Genomic DNA, 20469 nt, shown 5'->3' with positions numbered 1-20469 from the left:
CATCGAGTTCTGCGCATGTCAGTACAGCAGTCTGAGCACCTGTGAAACTGTCAAATGAGACGGTATCCGGAACCACTGCACAGGTCTCGGCAGAACACTTTCGGGGTCAGTAGGGTGCACATCCGAAGGCGACAAATCTTAGGCCTCCCGGCACCCGCTTGCCGGCATTCCCCAGCGCAGTCTGCGCAGGCACTGTCGCTGCCATTAGACACTTGACGCTATGTTTCCGTATGCCACGTTGCATCACCGCAACCTCGACACAGCATACAAAGCAAACATCACCACGCCGTCACGCCGATACCAGTCGCACAAACAAAAAACGTGGCCTACTCGCAGCATCGTGCACGAAGAAACATACAAATCAGCTGCTGGATTGTCTTGACATGGCTTACTAAGCTGAGACCGGAACTGCTGTAGCCATGAACCGGGCAGAAACGATGATGATGAGCGGGGATTTGCAGTAGCGTCACTTCGTGGGGCAGAAAGGAGGCTCCATTCAAAACAAAAATGGCATTCAGCGAGTCGAATTATGCACCGATCAGAGTCGGTGCATGGTGCTTTCGATCGAGTTGGCTCAAGGAGTGTCCGAAAAATCAGACGAGAGGTTGCAAGGCGTCCGAACTTTCGGCAGTTGTTATACATTATGGTCTATGAGGAGTATGGCAGTGCAGCGAAGCAGACCGAATAATCGAGCATGTCCGAATTTTTGGAGTCTGAAAAATCAGTCAGCGACTGTAGTTTGCAGGTGGTATGCAGTAGTGATACAGTCAATTATGTGGCATTCCTTGAGGAGGGCTTCTATAACATCAGAGAGAAAAACGTCGCCTATGTCACTAAGCAACTCTCTGGGAGCTCCATGGTGAAGTATGACGTTACGCAGAAGGAACCAGGCAACATCCCGCGCAGATACATTGGGCAGTGGTGAAGTTTCCGCGTAGCGTGTGAGATGGTCTATCACCACTATCACTCAGCGGTTCACCCAGTAAATGCGCCAGGAAAGCGCTTGGAACGTCGTAGCCCGACGCGTCCCATCCCCGCCAGCTGGCGGCGTTCAGCCCAGCCAAGTGGCCAAGATTGCAACTACGGCTATCACGTTCGCTCGAATTGCAGGCCCCCGCCCAACGCGACAGGCCGTGGGTTGCGACTGGTTTGCACAGCACTGCTAAGTGGAAAGAGCGAGTGAGTGCCCCTCAATCTCGACTTTTGTGCCAGCTGAATGTACCCACCAGTTGCTGCAGCTGTTTCAGTTGTGCAGCCATTCTGCAAGCAGTGAGCAACAGCACGACAGCACACATGTTCTGTCTGGCTTTCTCTTTCAGTCATCTGCGTCGTTCACTGTGCTGTTCACCAAACCAACCAGCCCAATTTCGTACTCTCGAATAACAATAAAGGGGGAGGTGCCACGCCGGAGCACATGGCCGCACCTTGAAGTCCTCGCGTGCGTGTGCACCGCGGCTCTCCTTGCGTGCCTCGGCTGCATAGATGGCCTGGCGGGCACACAGCAGCAGGTTCTGCAGCTCCAGCCCGTCCACCAGGTCCGTGTTCCACACCATGCCTCGGTCGCTCAACTGCATGCGGGCACAGACGAAGAGAGACATGCACAGCTGAACAAGGCACAACGAGGCAAGAACTAAATGTGTTTCAGACTGGTGGCAGATTTCATGTTCACAACTTTCGTGTAACAAAGCATGATACACCTCACTACGAAATAAATTCCAAGATGTACTGTAAGTGTGCCTCAAATCATCTGTAAATTGGTGTACTTAGGTCCTACTCTTAACATTTATGAATGCTGTTATTAAATAAGGATTGCATAGATATACCAACTGCTAGCGCTGTATAATTATGGTCAAAATGTAACAATACTCTTTTACTAGTAATGTATAACTAATGACAGTGCTTTTGAGCCTCTAAGGTAGAAATAAATTACTATTTATTGGCCACAAAGTAAATCAATATTTTCATTTTTCTGGAGCTGGCAGATGAAGGTCAGTAATTAGTGGCAAAACTTAAGCAGGTAGCTTTCGTCAATTTGCCTTTTTAGAATTTCACACCCAAAGTGATGCGTCAACGACATTAGTGCGATGTCACTGACACAGCTAGTACATAGAGCCAAGACCAACGTACTCACAGATGACTTTTCTGGCTACGAGGGCAAAGTTTCAGCGGAAGAGCTTTCTCACACATATTACAGCGACAAATGTTCCTGGCCTGGCAAAGCTTTCGGTGACACTGAATTTACTTAGACTGCACGGTGACATAGGTGTAAACAATATGCACCATTTGCCTTGTCTGTTCTGGCAGCTATTACTGCTGGGAGGCTAGCACATGACAGTTGCAACAAGACAGAGACCATTAGTTTACTTTTGTGAAATGCGTAGAACATGAAGCAATCACACCTGTGTCAAAACTAGAAAGAGCAAGGTAAAGGAATCATGCACAAACCATGCACTGTGGGAATCAGTGTAAGCATAGGCAGCAAGACGAAACAGTGCATCACGATAAATGCCCAAGGAATTTCGGCAATGAATACGTCCCGTAATATGCCCCTAACAGCCATCAGCCATGGTGGCATTCCTTGCAAAGCAAAGGTAAGTTTTATTCAGAGGCGGTATTTTTGAGAGATCACTTTCAGTGATACTATCACCTTCACGAGATTTCGCATAATCGACGCTGGATGCACTGAAGTTGATTGCCGAAAGCGTTCCTGGTACTGTACGAAAAGCTTGGCACAGTGCCAGAAACGCTGTCGCCCATATATGCCGAGGTGTCTGGTGCCAAGTCACGCGAAACTATGTCAAATGCCATGACAGTATGGTGGCTAGAGCAGTGACAGCTTCTACTCGGAAGAATGGATGATGACAATAAATCACATTTAGGTTGGCAAAGAAACTTTCTCTTTAAGAATACAGACTCAAATATTGATACTGACTAGCCAATATTACTTCCCTATGTAGATCACATGCTTTAGTAAATACAACAATCGTACTTTGTACTTCTCACGCCAGAAAACAAGAGTGTTGGCAAGCAAACTGATCCCACCACTAGGGAGAGTTCATACAGACCTTGAGGTCCTTCAGCTCATTGTAGACGACGTCCATCTTGCGACAGCCCTCCTGAAGGCTGTCCCCCGTCCTGAACACAGCCGCATGCTGCTGCATCGTCTGCATGCAGCAGGTGGTACGTAAAGCAAGGTCAGTTGGTCATACAGGCACACAGATTTTTTTTTCACAGCAAAGAAGACTGTCGACACTAGATGTACAGTAAAACTTCGTTATTTCGGATTTCATGGTACCGAAAAAAAGGTGTTTGAATTAACAGAATGTTAAATTATCGAGATTACCAAGAATGCAATACACGAATGCTTACTATGCCAACATGCTCTTATTCCCTAAATGAATCGGCAAATCCCATTTCTATTTTGCTCAAAAGCAGTGCGGAAGCTGCAACTCTTGTCATCTCGTGATTGATTAGCACTCGCAACAGTAAAGGCCTTACGACTTCGCCAGCAGCACAACCGCTGCACGAATCTTCATAGGAGACACACTTTTCACTCAAGTGTCAAGATTATTTTTTAGTCCAGATTACTTTTTTTCCAGTGAGCTGGTTGCCAACAGATCACCTATCCATCACGATGTAGCTGGCGCTCTACATACCGTATTTACTCGAATCTAACGAGCACTTTTTTTTCCGATAAAATGGGTCCAAAAATTGTGTGCGCATTAGAATCGAGTACGACCCTAAATCTGTGTTACCATATTGCAATTAGCATTTCAATATGGCCGCCTCCTATGCCCATCGAGCCTAGCTGCCGTAGCTTCCACCATGTGCTGTAGTATGTGAGCTTAGGTTCATGGAGGAACCAAAGTACAGTACAAAACCTAGTACAAAGCCAGTACAGCGTCAGTAAAAGCCTACGAAACATCTGTAACAGTTTTAGTGAAGCAGACGCGCTCCTGTGCTTTTCTGATGACGAAGACCCGCGCCATGACTGCTTGTGTGTCTCTGTTACCGGTTAACACTCACACACGTTTACTCTATCAGCATGGAAGTGCTCACTGCGAAGACATGCCGAGTTCATCACGATGCTGCAATTAAAAGGAAAGTGATCACCTGTGCCGAGACGGAAGGAAATCGGGCCGAATTACGGGCATTCGGAGTTCCCAAAACTTGCTAGCGGGACTGGCGCAAACAGCAGAGGCATTTACTCAGGTGGCTGCTGTGTACGGTGCGGCCGTGCAGCCCCTATCTAGAAAGTGATCTGCGATGGAGACGCAGTCTAGGTATCGAGGCGCACTGCGCTGTGTTCTCGTCGCTTAGTTTGCACTGAAGCAAGAGGCCGCACAAAGGTCAATTTGCTCACTCCTGCTTCCACACTCCAGCGTTTTGATAGAGTTTCCACGGTCATTGAGTGTGACGTGTTTGCGTTTGCTTGTGCACGCGTGACACCATGCCTGTTAATTTAGTTAGTGAGCGAATTTTAAAACTTTATACGGCCGATAAAACTACTATCCTTACTTTTCGTATAGCGGTCTACTAATTTGCTCTCGCAATCAACGCTTTGCCTTTCGGGCAAAACTGCGGCTTTTTTTATTTATCACAACTTGAGTGCACTGGGAGTAAATCATTGTGTTCTCAAATGAGAGAACATTGTATTTCTGTATGAAAGAATGAGGTGCGCGGTACTGAGGTGAGGTGCTCGGTGAGGTGAGGTGAGGTGAGGTGCTCGTTTCAATCAAGGGCATGTTAGAATCGAGTAAATACGCTACACGACAGCTTCCACCAGGTTAGTCACATTGTGCGCACTGTTGTTGCACTGAGTCAAAACGAAGCTACTGTTCGCCACAATCGCTGCAGACGAAACCATGGTCGCTATCGACGCAATTGTGGATGGCGACAACGCATTTATGAAGGCATGTGGCCGACGCGCACACTGCACTTTGTTAAACGACTGCTGTGCAGAAGCGTGGAATGTTGGGCCAGTTGGTGCATCATGTAGTGTCGTTGAGCGGAAATACGGGCGTGAAGAAACGGAGTGGACAGGACAGACGCAAGTCCTGCACCGAGCTCATCGTCATCTTTAGTGATGATATCCCAGTTGCCCCCACTTGATGTGCGCATAAATAAACCATTCAAGACTGCATAAAGTTGTTATATGAAGTGGATGAGGTCTGGAGAGCCTGAAGTGACTCCTGCCGGACAGCTGAAACAAGTCTCTCCAGCAATGTTCTGCTTGTGGGTCACCGACACTTGGGCAAGTAAGCCACTTTTACCATTTCGTTCCGCAGATACTAAACTTGTGAAGAGGGGAATCGCAAAGATGTGTTTCAGTGAAGCGCTAAAGAAGTCATGCCAGCACCTAATGAACGATATCCTTGGACAGCAAGTTTTAAGTATAAGCGGCGATGGATACCCAAGCCACGTGTTCGTGTCAGTCGCAGAAGGATTGCTAAAGAAAGCACAGGAAAACGGTTTCAAGCAGGTGGATGGTACAAGCACCACCACAGAAAGGGTGCTGTCATCTCCTACATCCATAGCTTCTCCCCACAGATTAAAGAACATTGCTGGAAGGAGTGACAAACATTTTTTCGGTGCCTAATAAATTGGTAAACCTGCGCAGGAACACAAGGCCAGAAAAAAAATCAGATACTACATGTAAAAAGAAGCATGAAACCGAATTCCCTGAATGTGTCGTGTGCGTTGTATACCGCATTCCTCTCAAGTGTGGAAAATCCGATGTCGGTCAAAGTGGCAGATTTATAAATGATATAGGCTACGAGAGCACAATAACAAAGTAAAGAATGTGGCTGCCAAAGATTTTCTTGCCCTCCATTGCCAAAGATGCCACTGCCAACCTAGATTTAAGGAAACTTTTCGTGAGTAGAAGCAAGTGCAAGATGACACGTTTGATAATGGAAGCTAGCAACATATCAACATTTGGTGATCCATGGGCCGTTAAGCCATCAACTTCTTTATCTACAAAAGAGCTTGAGTACCTTTGCTTGCGTTGAATGTATACCCGTCTAAAAATCAGTGTGGCTAAAATATGTCTGCATATGGCATATAGCTGCATAGAGTCTAGCTAGCAACAAGAGCTGTAAATAAATCTGTTGTTTAAAGTTAGCACTGTGTGGCTGTCAAATGTGCCTTTCCTGCTGTCCGTCATTCAGCTTATTACAATGCTGCAGCAGTCATGACAGCAATTCTTGAATACAAAGTATCTCACGACCCACGCAGCAGTATCTACATCATTGATAACACCGGTGACTGCCAATTAAAAAATGCAAGACGCACTGCCATGGTTAATGAATTTGAGGTCTGCACATAATGAGCCACGGCAGGTCACCATCCACTGTTTCAGTTTCAATTTATTATTCTTTAGATAAAGTGAATGCGCTAGAGATAATATACAGGCGAGGGTCCCAAAGTCAAACACTGCAATGGGACCCTCGGTTAATAATAACAATGTAGAAACATGTGAAAGGTGAGCAAGCTAGATAAAAAAAAGAAAGGAAAGAAAGGAAAAAGATTGGGAAAATGTTGAAGAGATTCTTCGGGCAAAAGGACAGCGTCCTCCCTCTGCTTAAAGCATTTTAAGGTACCCCATGTCACTGTAAACCTGAGTGTGCCGCGCGGCATAGCTGGCCCCGCACCTGTTAATTTAGGCTATTTATACATATGTGATACAAGGAAACTATTGATTGAAGCGCCTAGGCATGCATATCAGGCTTTTGTGGCTTTTCGACATTCTTGACCAGTGCCATCGAATCAAGCTAAACAAGAATGCAAACTGACAGAACGGACTGACCTTCTGCATGTTCAGCCTGATCTTGGACACTGGCAGGGACCCGCTGGCATTACGGACTTTGTCCAGGTTGGCAACAGACTGCTCGCCCGCATTCTGGAATGGAATAACAAAAGGACACATCACAAAGCAGTCACAGCTGTCTGAATGGATGCAGAAGAAAGGAAGCAATCTTCTTTGAAAAGAAATTGGGGAGATACAAGATCCCGTAGTAGATGCATATTTACCCACTGTGTAAAATATAACATAAGCCAAGAAAAGTAATCATGTTTCTCTTGAGTTCATAGGCGATGTAGGAATGCAGGCATGTCATACACGGAATACTGCCATGTCTGGGGAAGTCTACAAGGTGTATTTACTATACAGAGCTTGGATTTAATAACTGAAACATGCAAGTATGCTGCTGACAGTACTGTCCTTGTCCCGTGCTGATAAGAGAGCAGCACTACACTCGCAGACAACTTTTCTCATCTATGTAGCGAAAGCTACGAGGGCAGAGCTTCTGCATATGACTGTATTCATTTTTTTTATATTCAGGGTGTCTACCAAGTTGACATTTCCAAATTCCCTGAGTTTTCCAGGCTTTCCCCGAGTGCCTTTGCAAGATTCCCTGAGTAACACAGAACTTCGTTTTATGTCAAGACGGGTTGACACCCGTCTTGACATAAAATGCTGGATACACCTCTTCTTGTAAAAACCTAATGACATCTTAAAAGTTCTTTATTTTGAAGGTCTTCTACCTGGAGCCCTGTTAAGTTCTTCTGAAGAGAACCAGAAACTACGTGTTGCCATGTGTTTCTTTCAGACACAATTGTGCGTAAAGGTTGGTCGGGTTTATGCGTTTTTATCGTAAAAAACACCTCAAGGTTCAACCCCTGACTTTTGTTCACTGCACCAGATAGCAGTCAAGGTTCAATTCTAGCAACAATTTCTTTGCTTGAGCTTCAATTTTACCAACAATTTCTTTGCTTTGTTTACAAAGCTAACACCCTTGTAAACGTCACTTTACACGTGTTTACATTTTCTGTATATTATAGTCCGTTGCTTGAAATAATAAACCAGTTGTTAGTCTGCGCTTGTGTTGTGTACTTCCTCTCGTCCTTCGTCCGGGTTGCACTGCCCACCCATAGGAACATGAAAAGTGGTTGTTATATATCAGTAGTTTGTTATGTATAGACTTGCCCTTAAGATCGCTCAAGAATTAACTGCACTGAAGCTGGCGTCCGCAGTTACAATTCAACAGCAATTTGGTCCGAAAACAAGTCTTTTTTGTTCCCGATGCATTCCCGGATTTAGCTTCAAACTTCCTTTAGAAACGTCCATCTAAAGAACGAAATGCGACGTCATATAGCTAATTCAAAACGGCACCCAGTACCGATTGCCTGTCATTTCGAAACTGCAAGCACAGCTGCCATTACTTTATTCAAGAGCTTGCACAGTATTTCACTACCAGCAGGACATGACTGTATTCTGCGCAAGAGAGCGAAGTGTTCTGCTTGGCTGGAAGCGTAAACTTTGGTAACCACTGTGGCACACTATCATTCTGCGAATGTATCGGACATCGTAGTCTTAGCATTACTACTGAACGTCAGCCACAAAACCACATCAGCCACTTCGAGTGAAAAAAATGCAATGTTCAGAAGGTATAACACTGCGAACTATCATCAGCAATCGGCAATGTGCAAACGATCCCTCGCAACCTTGCATGGTGGCAGTGTACGATAAAGCGTTCTCGTTGACTCGGGCCGCATTGACGAGAACGCTTGAGCGGCCATCGTTCCCCTGGTTGAACGAAATAAGACATTTGGTAAATTTAACATTAAACCTTAAACTTACTTGACACACCGAATTCCTAGACAAACTAGACACACTCATGCTCATACTCTTGAACTTTACTTTGCGCACACAAATTTTTTCATGCACTCATTTTTCCCTTGGACCATGAAAGAATGGAATCTGTTACCATTGGAAGCATTTTGTGATGGGGATAATCCTGACTTTGAGAACTGTGTACCTGTTCTGTTTGTGACCACAAAGTACGAGCTGTGCTGTTGTTTTTTTCATATTGTGTATCTGTTTGGCGGTGCTTTGCACTTTTGCTCTGTCCTGCTGACTTTTGATTATAATTATGTATTATACTGTCTTCAACTGTTTCATTATGTTTCTTATGTTTTCAGAATTTCTTTCGTCAACTAATTTTGTTACGGCCCCCTGATTGGTCTTTCGACTGCACTATGTTGTAAATAAATAAATAAAATCCAAAATCACAATTGCGCAAAAACAAGAGTGACACTGCCATGGTATCCAATCACACACCAGTGCACATGCCAGTGTACCTGGCAGTCACGGCTGTCACGATTGTCACGGCTGGACTGGAGCAGGGTGCATGCTGCTGTGCGCCCAGTTTGGTCGCGCTTAAGTGTTTTGCGCGCCCTCTTTTTTATCGTGACTGGGTTCGAAGCATTCGTTGCAACCGTACGGTGCATTAAGAAAATGTTCGTTATATCTGGAAGCAGTTTCAATAGGCAGGGTTGGAAAATAATAAATTAACTGAAATGTGGTCGTTTTTTAAGTGGGTCCGACTGTATATTGATCAAAACAAAGTTATTATTATTACTATTAGTATAGTCCAGCCAAGGCGCGGCACTGGTTTCCGTTTCTCCGCACTCATGCACATTCTTTACTTTAGTGAAGGCAGAGACAATTAACTTGGTGTGACTCAATCAATGTTTATTTATACACATCCGATATGCACTGATCTCTGAATAGCGAGCAGTGCAGCCTGTGTCGAAGCCCCGAAGCGGCCGTATGACTTCGGCGTCGACCGACTGAGACTTGGACGCGCAATCGACGCTGGCGTTGGTAGAGCTTGTGCCACAGTCAGCTCGCTCGCTCGTTTGTATGTGCCGACGGTTGCGATTTCCAGATGGGTTCACTAGGTTTCCGCACAGACGCTGCAAACACTTGTTTTGCATGCTTCGACGATATTTTGTTGCTAAAGTTGGGCAAGAGCCTCTCTGGGTATTGACTGGTTGGACAGCAAGCGACGAACACCCACCAGAAGTGAGCGCCATTATGCCTTTGGGGAATGTGTAAAACATGCGACGGTCTTGGGTGTGCAAGAACTTGAAAGGGCAAATAAAAATACAATGAAATGCCAATAGCTGGCTGGTGAGTGTTACGTATCATTTCAAATTAGGTGCTGTAAAAAGCAAAAGCAAAATGTTTTCTATTTTCCACGTAAGAAAATGCGAACAAATCTGACAGACTACTTTCAGCAGTGGTAAAAGAGGAGCCTTGTCCACGAGCATAAGAGTGTCACTGTGAGTTAGTGCTGCAGAAAATAGGCAAACATATTGTGGCAGACATCATCGCAGTTTCCATGCGAGCTGCCTTGAACTCAAGGCTCAGCATGCATGAGCAAACACCAATGATGGTGATCTCAAACAGCAGGTGGTACATTAAGGTGTGCCATCGGTGTCTGCCTGTACACTGAAATTAAGCCAGCACATGCAGGAACCATAACCCAAGTTTTTACAGCAAAGCTTTCTCAGGCTTATCTCCCGACTTTGCATAGATGAACGTCTCACCATCGCTAGCAAACTGGGCCAATCCTGGAGATGATATAATCAAAGCTGAGCTGATCTTGACTTCAGCATCTTCTCACAAGGGTTTTGACGTTGTTTCTAAAGCAGGCTGGTCTTTGAGGAAGTGTAACATTACATAACCCTCACGACCTCCTAGCATTAACCAACGAAACTAACCAATAAGTGTTTTCAACAGCATATCTCAACAGGTCTACCTGGAAGTTGGCTATTAGAATCATCCTCAACGGGGTTTCTGCACAACGTTTAATGATGTGGATGCAACTGAAGACGGAACCATTTTTGCAGTGCGCACGTTTAGAGCCTCCAGCTATCAGCAGATCATGCAGACAATACTGTCAGCAATGCGCCCGTGTGTTGCTGCTAACAGGTACAAGCTCTGCACATGAATAGTTCAAAGCGTACGTATTTAGAGATTCGAAAGCTGTTGACGATGGAAGCCGAACTGAAGTCCAGAGGAAAGACGGTGTTTAACTCCTCCAGATTAAAGGTGTCCTGAAACACTTTTCAAACTAGTCGTAGAATGGCCTCACTATTCAATGGTGTCACCTCATGAATCTTCTGCTCCAAAAATGTTTTGTGCGACTCTCACGCGTCCCCTGATACGCTGTTTTCCCGCATAGCTCCCGTCTCCTGTAATCTGGCTTCACCGTGGGGCCTGGTGCCTGCAGCGGTCGGTGTGGTTGAAGCGCAGTACGAGAGATGGTGCAAGTGTTATGCTGCTAACGCCGCCTCATGGCAGGGTTACTTGGGCGCAGAAAGGTGAAGACGCTTCCTCTTTGGCCGCGGGTCGACGAGCGCCGCGGACATCCCATGCGTGCACCGATCCATGCTTCTGCGAGACCGTCTCGCATGGCCTCCTTCGAACGCGCCACCGTTCGCGTGACCGTGCGCGCGAACGACCAGGCGTTGAGATCCAGCATGGGCAAACATATTCGCTCGTTATCCGGTCACGGTGAGTCGGACTTCTAGATTTTTCGCGCGCCCATCGGCATGCTTTGTGGATAGCAACTCGGCTAGCAGGCATTGATCTATGAAAGGTGCAATAAATGCCTTGTGATTGTTTGCACTACTGTGTTGTCATTCCTTTGTCCCAAGAGCACGGGAGTGAGAATCCCACAGTTTCTAATCCTTCAAGCGTGAGTGGGCTCACGGGTAGTTATTGCACCGATGAGCAGCTTTCTCATCTCCACTAGCGCGCTGGAAGCTACACAGTGGAGAAGTCAAGGGGGCAAACACCAGCCCAAATGCCTCCACAGTGAAAAGGTTGGTCACTGCACCCGGTGGTGGCCTCGGTAGACTACAGGTTTGTTCGATTCAGAAAAGGGTGCACGACACCACAAACGAAAAGTGCAGGGGATGCCAGTTATGGTGCGTTGGGCTGCACCCACTCACTGCAAGTTTCAAAGGCGACTGCACAGCGGCACCTTGCCTTGCACCCCGTTCAATCGAGCATGGGGTTGCAGGGTGCACCCCTGCACCTCGGGGAATCGAAGGCCTAGGTGCAGTGCAACGTGAATAAGTGCAGAAGGTGCATAGAAACTTGGCTGAATCGTATAGACCTTATGCTATGCAGCACTCCACTGCTATCTCGGTGACCAAGCTTGGCAGACGCAGCTATGCACAACCGTCGTGTGTAGACCAGCAGTGCAAAAATGAAATGATCTTTCCGTCTTTCTGAGATCGCAAACACAAAAATTTTTCATTTATTTAACTCGAAATTAGCATATAACAATATTATTACTGAGAATGTTCTCGCAGTAACGAAATGAGCCAATAGCCATTGGTGGACACCGCTGCTTATGATAACTGTGCATGACATCATTCATTCGTTCGTTCGTTCGTTCTTTAATTGATTAATTAATTCATTCATTCATTTTATTTACCAGATAGCACTGGATGGCTACCTAAGCTAAAAGCTGTATAAACAGTTTGACAAAAATCACATGGAGGCGAGAGCAAGCGATTTCTCACTGCTTTTGACACAACATTGTAAATTCCCTGCTGCAAGCAGTACAATAATACTTGGCTCACATGTTTAAGGAGCCTCTTCCACAGATCGGCAATGTTTTCTTACTATGTTCAAGAAATTGTTTCAGGACCCTTTAAAAAAATTTGAAAATAGCTGATGTTGGAAGCATGCTTCCTGGAACTGGTGATGGTTGCATTGAGCACGAATCGCAGTGTCTTCTGTACGAGACATTCAATTTCTGGGGTGCACATTAAATGGAGTGCAGCGCCATGGGATGGGGAAAAAATTTCATAAGGATGCATATAATGCTGCACCTGACCAATCAGAGGCTGCCCTGAATGTGTTAGCTACCAACTGTAAACAATAATTTTTTTTTTCTCCCATACTGCTCTAGTTTCCACTTTGATTGTCTGCTCTTTGTGAAAGAAAAAGAAAATATGGCAGATGGTCTCCGAAGGAAACACTACCAGTGAATCCAAAACAGCAGTAGCTTAAGAGAAATCAAGATGACATGCAGATGAAAATGACAATCATGACATGATGACAAAAACAACACCAATAGCATTATTAAGGTTATGACGTTATTGTCGTCATGCCAAGGTAAACACTGAGGATGGCATAAAAGCGCACACATTGTGGGTCCAGGGACCAACACCTCAGTAGAGACATTGGGAAATTGTTGTAATGGAACTAATGCACTATCCCCACCTGTCACGTGGGAGACCAGGGTTCAATTCCCCGACGGGGAGCCAAGAGGAAGAGACACTGGTTCTTGGAACAGCTACCCTCACTCTCCTTGTCGACTTCTTCCCCACTGCCTGTCGTGCAAGCGCAAGGGCCCAAGAAGTGCCTCTCCTTCATTACAGCAGGCACATGGAACCATAGACAGGACAGCACTGTCCCGTCTTCTGCTCCACGTGTCCCTCCTATTTGCATTACAATGGCTTCCCCAAGTGAGAACCAGCTTCTCTAACCACACATTCTATACAGCAGAGACAAGTGCAGTTTTCCAGATACCATTCTTTCTGCCTCAAAAAAACATGATGGTGGTAAAAGTGATGATGCTGCACTTGATGTATGCCACAAATGCTGGACGAGGTAATGCCTAACAGGCGTCGCAGTAAAGATGCTCATGCTTCAAGGCTACCCCACAACCTCAGGCAGTGAACTTTGAGCTCAGACAAGGTGACGCTGCCCGCACTGCTGCGACAGCCACCAAGACCGAACGCAGGCAATACTTACAGGAGGTAGGTCAGGCACCTTGTCCCCTGGCCGGCACTCCTTGGCGATGGTGTGGGCACAGGCACGACCAAAGACCACTATGTCCAGGAGCGAGTTGGCACCCAGGCGGTTGGCACCATGCACGGAGGCGCACGCTGCTTCGCCCGCCGCATACAAGCCGGGCACCACTTTCTCCCCGTGGGTTAGAACCTGTGGCCAGCGCAAAAACAAAATGGCACCGACAGCAATGCACACATGCTTTCAAGTGGCTTCACGTGCGTTCTCAAGGCACATGTGCTATGTTATACTCCATTTCGTAGAGTAGGCATTGCTAGAAAGGCTAGGGAGAGTGCTGTCATTGCTCGCATGCGAGACCAAAACATAGTACGCCACATATGCAGCGCTGCCAACTGTAGGGAAATTTCCCAAAATTTAGGAATTCTAGGAATGGCCAGGGCCATTGCCCTGGCCATCGCCGACCTCGAGTGCACAACTGTGCTCTGTGATTCTAGGACAGCAGTGAGAAATTACGCCAGAGCAAAGGTGTGTGCTGAAGCCGCGCGTGTGTTGCGTGCGGTCGATCTCGCGAGTGAAAATCGTGTGTGGTGATAAAGTGGTTTCCGGCCCACATGGGCAGTAATGTGTCAGATTGCGGCAATGCAAACGACAACGAGACGGCGAACGCGGCGGCGCGAGGACTAACCAACCATGCTGCTGCCATTGCGGTCGACCCGTCGTGGTGGTGATGGGAAACCAAGGACAAAATGACTTCCTACAACGAAATTGTGAAGTGGTACAGACTAGAGAGAAGGACTATGCCGCCACCTCATCCGGGCTTAACCCGTAGGGAAGCGGTTTTATATCAACAGCTTCAAACGGGGTCGTTATTCACCCCGGTGCTGATGAGGCACGTGTGTCCAAGTGTTTATGTAAGTGACCTGTGTTGTGTGTGCTGAAAGGAAAGAGCCACTGCAGCTCACATCCTTTGGGACTGTGCTAAGAATCCGCACGAAGCTGCAACGATAACAATGGTCCCGCCGCGGCTAGAGGCCGCAACGAGGTGCTATGATCAAAATGTCCAAGCCCAGGCCATCCAGCAGATTTCGGCGGCCCTCGAAAGGCAACGACCGAGCGAAACTGGAGGGAGGCTGCCACCCCAAAAGAGGGGCAGGCGCAGTCGACCAAAGGGAGTAGTGCGGCCGCGGCCGAAGTAGAGGCGCCACACGCCGCGAAAACGTCATGGCCGCGTCACGGTGACGCCTCCCCAACAGGGGAAGGCTAACCGTTCTGCAGGCATTCATAACAAAGTTGCTTCACTCACTCACTGGAACATCAAAACGGCTAAACTGCTGATGTGATGGCGTGTTTTTACTTCAGTCACCTCAAACTACCTTTACATTAGCATGTGAAGTATGACTTGGTCATACAGCGGCACAGTGAACACATTTTGACAAGTAAATGACTGGGTGTGGATGCCCTAGGTCCTTTAACGAAGTGCTCCTAGTATGATTTTGCCATTCATACCTCTAGCTGTGATGGTGAAGCCTGTGCGCTCTGAATTAAATATTCATGTCTAAACAGAAAAACATATGGATGCAGGAAAATTAAACAAAGCAGCATGGATGCATCTGCGCATGCTGAGCAGATGCATCCACAGTCACACAGTCACAGTCATACCAAGTACACAGTCACACCAAGTACACAGTCACACCAAGCTTGAGAATGTGGTCACGGCGCTAAAGAGCCGACTATGCATACATGCTCTAAAATTTAGTTGGAACCGCCCATAGGCAGAGCAATGCTGGACAGAGTTCAAGTGTTCATTTGTTTGGGCAAGCTTTTCTGAGTAGGAGAGACAATAATTAGCTGCATATTTTTGTGCTTCGCTGCAAATGATGTGCAAGTGCCTAAATGTGGTGCTGCTTCATCCTACACGGAATGAAAAAAAAAAGCATTTATATCTTTTACACTGCTGTGAAACAGTGGTGCATTGTTTTGACACTCTTACATTCTGTAATGAAGATCCGGCACCAATATTACTTACAATTCGAATTAAGGTTCCATGTAATCTAGGCGCATCGCTCTAGATGCTAAAATTCGGCAGAGACACTTAAGACTGCTTACGTGTTGGGATGCGAAAGCATTATAGTACCTTTGGTGAAATGTTTTTTTCTGCGCATTCCTTATCCGTGCAAGCTCTCGCCTGCATTCAAACGACACCTCGGTAAGGCCAAATCAAAACGCACCAGGCGTCTCAATGCACACTCGCCAGCGAGAAGTTCAGAACTCAAAGGACTGTTCAGCGGCGTTCAACTGGACATTAATGCATTTTGTTTTATACGTTCATTTTATACACTCATGATGTGGCGCCAACTTTCTCCCCATAGGCTGCACCATCATGTGCTCAATGACGCACGCACTGGGCACACCTTCAGTCAGTCAGAACCATGGCCACTGTGGCGTCGAGGGGGGGGGCGTGCTCATCTCGCACCCCAGAGGCCAGGATTCGATTCCTCCCTAGGCTGAAATTTATTATAATCAAGTTTTTTGTCAAAGGCATTAATTTACTTTGTTTACAGGAACCTCTCCGAGTAATTTGCCCTCAATCTGAGCATTTTCTTAGGTGTTTTTACTTTTGGTCCCGTCAGCCATTTTTGGTACCATCATTCGGTCACGCCGCCGACTATGGCAAATTTTCACTTAATGGGGCATATAATGGTTTCGCATTAAAGTAATCTTGGACAACAACTAAGTATACACATCCTGAAGTCATCTTCTGAGAATATGGCTTCAACTGAGAGGCCGTGTTGTTACCACAACTGGCACTGCAACATCATTTCGGGTTGAGTCCTGTGGCTTCATTATTTGAATATATTGAAACAAGCATAGAAATAAGTTTAATCTATATGCGTTGTAGTCATTTGCATAACACAAGCAAACACTCATCATTACAGAAACCAAATTCACAGACTGAACAACCACATTTCACACAAATCTAGAGAAATGTAGGAAAATTTTTCACCAGAGTTAGAATCTGGCTTCGAAGGTTGGCAACACTGCACATATGTGAAAGAGCGAAGTAGATAGTGTGGAGATGCAAGGCTCTCACGCATCCCCTGATATGTTGTTTTCCCAGCACATCTGGCGTCTCCTGTAATTAGGCTTCTCCGCGTAGCTTAGCACCGGCGGCGGTCGGTTTGGTTGCAGCGCACTACAAGAGATGGTGCGAGTGTTCCACTGCTGATGCCGCCTAGCGGCAGGGTTTGTTGGGCACTAAAGGAAGGAGGCTCTTCCTCTTTGGCTACGGCTTGGCAAGTGGCGTGGACGTTCCGCACGTGCGCCAATCTATGCTTTTGCAAGACCGTCTTGCGAGGCCTACACCGAAATGGACAAACACGATCGTTCGAATGCGCCAACATTCGCGTGAACGTATGCGTAAATGACCAGGCATTGGTGTCCAGCATGGGGCTAACATATTTGCTTGCTATCCGGTTGCGATGAGTCGGACTTCCTCGATTTGTCGCACTTCCATCAGCATGTTCCGTTGATAGCAATTCGGCTAGTAGGCATTAGTGTATGAAAGGCGCAATAAATGCCCATGTGATTTTTTGCACTACTGTATTGTTGTTCCTTTGTCTAAAGAGTAAGGGTGAGATCCCCACAATACACAACATGTGATTCAACATCAAATTATCTCTCGCACTTTGATGTCCCAAAATATGACCTAGTTATTACACAAATTACAAAGCATCACAGCTCTGAACCTATTCACCACCAAACGAGCAGTGACACAAAGCAGCCATAGTGTACCACTTGCACTTAGAACCAAAACATAATACAGTCGACTTTGACCATGACGGGACTGGCAAAATTGATTGAATTATCTGGCAGGTCAAATTAAACAAGGTGCCGGAAAAAACACCAAAGTACACTGCTGATTCATTTGCCAGTATTTTCCCAATTCTAACATGTTCCAAATTAAATGCGCAGCCACTTTCTATGTGTGCAAAGTAGAAAAATAACATAGAAATAACATTAAAGCTCCTAAACAAAGTACAAATCTAATTAGCACCCAATTTTTTATCAATAAAATGGGCATGGGTCTAACATGTATTGCACCATGATTACTGGATTTTCAATATCGGCTTCGCCACTGTAAATCTGTGTTATGCGGTAAAGCATACGAACGACGCGAAAGCAGTTTGGTTTCATATCCGATTGCACCACACAGGCAATCTTCAGGCCTAATTTCTTTTTTTTAAGAAAAAGGTCCACATCAGAATCTGATAAACACTGCAATCAGAAATTGTGAGCTACAGTTAATGCTTGCAAATCTTCCTAGGGCAGGCCAGAAATAGGCACTTTCAACAAGAAATCGCGTTAAACTCATTGACTGTCCCATAACTGTGCTGAGACAGACACCGCCACTAAATGGGTCGCTATTGGGGTCATCATAGGGGTCGGGCGCATGCATGCTGACTGGACAAGTTGAAATTATTCAGCAAAGGCAGATTTTTAGGATCTAAATAACGAAAGTGTGCGCCTACAGAAATGAATGGCCACCGGCCAGAACCTTCATTCAGAACCAAATTAACCAGGGTTGAGTCAGCAGAAGCCCACTATTGTGGGGATGCGCGACTCTCGCGTGTCCCCAGGTATCTTGCCTTCCCCCATTTCCTGCAATCCCGCTTCGCCGCGTGGCCTGCGTGATGCCCGCGGCGGTCGATGTGGTTGAAGCGCAAGTGTTGTGCTGCTACCGGCGGGGTTATTTGGGTGCGGGAGTGGAAGGCAAGCGGTACCGACGTGCCGTGCCGCGCATGCGCCGACCCATGCTTCTGCGAGACCGTCTCGCGTGGCCGCCTTCGAACGCGCCACCATTGGCGTGACCATACACACGAACGACCAGGCGTTGGGATCCAGCATGGGGCGAACATATTCGCTCACTATCCAGTCGCGGTGAGTCGGACTTTTAGATTTGTCGCGCGCCCATCGGCATGTTTTGTGGATAGCAACAGGGCTAGCAGGCATTGATCTACGAAAGGTGCAATAAATGCCCTTGTGATTGTTTGCACTACTGTGTTGTCGTTCCTTTGTCCCAAGAGTACGGGTGAGAGAACCCCACACTATACAGTGAAATTCCTGCAATACAAAATGATCGGTTGGTCCCACCAGAGCCACATATATTTGAATAGGAAAAAAACTCCTGCAAGTTTTCACTGCTAGAACTACGCAGCGGTTATCTTGAACGAAAATTCTCGCTCTCACAAAATGCCTTTTGGACAAACTTGAGACAGAGGCCAAAGTCCTATGTGTTGATTTTGACAATTTTATACAAACGTACTGAGTCGTTAGGGTGCATACTTTTGAACAGTGACGCATTTAAGCGCTCCGTATAAAAGGAGTAATTTGATATAAGGTTTTAAAAATATGTATCACTACTGACTGCAGCGGCGCCGCTCCCCTGAGTTTTCAGTCGCCCCTTCCCAACTGATGTATTTAGTCCAATTGACGTCAGTAGAGCAAACTATTCAACTAGCTACTGAGGTAGCGCCATTGATAATTTTTCCGTCTTTATGGTGAACAGATGTTGTTCATAATTGTTGGAATGTTGATTAATTTGTTTCTATAAAAACATTAACACAAAGAGAATACACAATGACAACTTATCACCACACTCAAGCACTTCCTGCCCACAGCAAGTGTCGTCTGCTAGTGTTAACATGTTCGAAGTGTTGATGCGAGCTGCATGGTCAATGTTGGTGTCAAACTGTCTTTTCGTGAGCACCATGGATTGCCCTCGTCACGTTGTAGGCTGCAAATCTAGCTATTGGTGACATGTCAAGCTGTGACATTGGGTAGCTCTGCCTAGCAACATGTAAGCAGAGTGGCTGCAGTGCATTGGGCTGTTGGTATCTGATCGGCGCCAGCATCTACACATTTGCAGCCGTCACGTTGTGCTGGAGGGTTACTACCACAATAGAGTTTTTAGTGTGTCTAGTATTCAGGTAAACGTAAGCGCAAGTGGACTGGGCCTGGGTGTTTCATGGGATGAGCGGAGGTGCAAACATGAACGGCCTGCATGGTGCAGCCACCTGGTGGCACAGAGCTCAACCAGACGAACACAGAGCTAATATGCCACTAACCAAGTGTATTCTACTTTAGTGCTGGTGTAAATTTTTGGCAGGAGCATAATCGTGAACATGTTGCCTTTTTAAAAGTTTAAAATGTTTTACACTTGGTTACAGCAATAATAGCTCTGTGTTTGGCTGGTTAAGCTCTGTGCCACCATCCAACACTAAGGTCCCTTCGTCACAGTGGTGGTAGTATGGAGGGGCTTTAGTTAAGGGGGTATGGTAGGGTGCATGAACTATCTTGGTTTCAGCTTTATATCTCAACAACTGTTCTATATATTAGAGTGAAATTCTGCACGCTCAATAGCAGTAGTGTTGGCCTTAATTGGTGTAATTTTTTACTGCAGGCCTTTTTTATTTTTTGTGTATTTGAGAACCAAACTTTAAGCTATGATGTAAAATAAAATGTACCTTTCCTCTAAAACAAAGAACAGCATGACCGTGAAATTTCGCACAATAATTCTGTATAATAGTGGGTTTAACTGGAACCTTTAAAAAATGCTTTGCTACATTTACGTCACAAGAAAAAAAATATTGCCGTCACACGTCTCGTACCGTGGAGGGTCTTTCTAATAATCTTTTCTTTTTTTTTTAGTTATACCTGAGTGATTTTTTCACACATTTAGGTTCAGATTACTTGCAAAAGATGTGAGTATATTCTGGGAAAATTTCAGCGTAATGGGCTGTATAGTTCTCCAGAAAAGGTACATCAAGTTCCGAAAATTTTGAAAAAAG

At 46.0% G+C, this 20469-nt stretch overlaps 1 protein-coding gene across 1 annotated transcript in view; it reads right to left on the bottom strand.

Moving 5' to 3' along the window:
- SdhA (succinate dehydrogenase, subunit A (flavoprotein)) overlaps positions 1-20469 on the bottom strand; it is a 62689-nt gene that overhangs the window by 9637 nt on the left and 32583 nt on the right. Inside the window, exons 11-14 of the mRNA XM_065440534.1 lie at positions 13625-13813; positions 6809-6901; positions 3066-3164; positions 1425-1568 (exon numbers count right to left, since the gene is read on the bottom strand). Of these exons, the coding sequence (XP_065296606.1) occupies positions 1425-1568; positions 3066-3164; positions 6809-6901; positions 13625-13813 (525 nt within the window). The remainder of the gene's footprint in view (positions 1-1424; positions 1569-3065; positions 3165-6808; positions 6902-13624; positions 13814-20469) is intronic.

Source organism: Dermacentor albipictus, chromosome 3 (genome assembly GCF_038994185.2).
Source record: "Dermacentor albipictus isolate Rhodes 1998 colony chromosome 3, USDA_Dalb.pri_finalv2, whole genome shotgun sequence".
Classification (NCBI taxonomy): domain Eukaryota; kingdom Metazoa; phylum Arthropoda; class Arachnida; order Ixodida; family Ixodidae; genus Dermacentor; species Dermacentor albipictus.
This window is presented reverse-complemented; position numbering and strand designations above follow the sequence as displayed.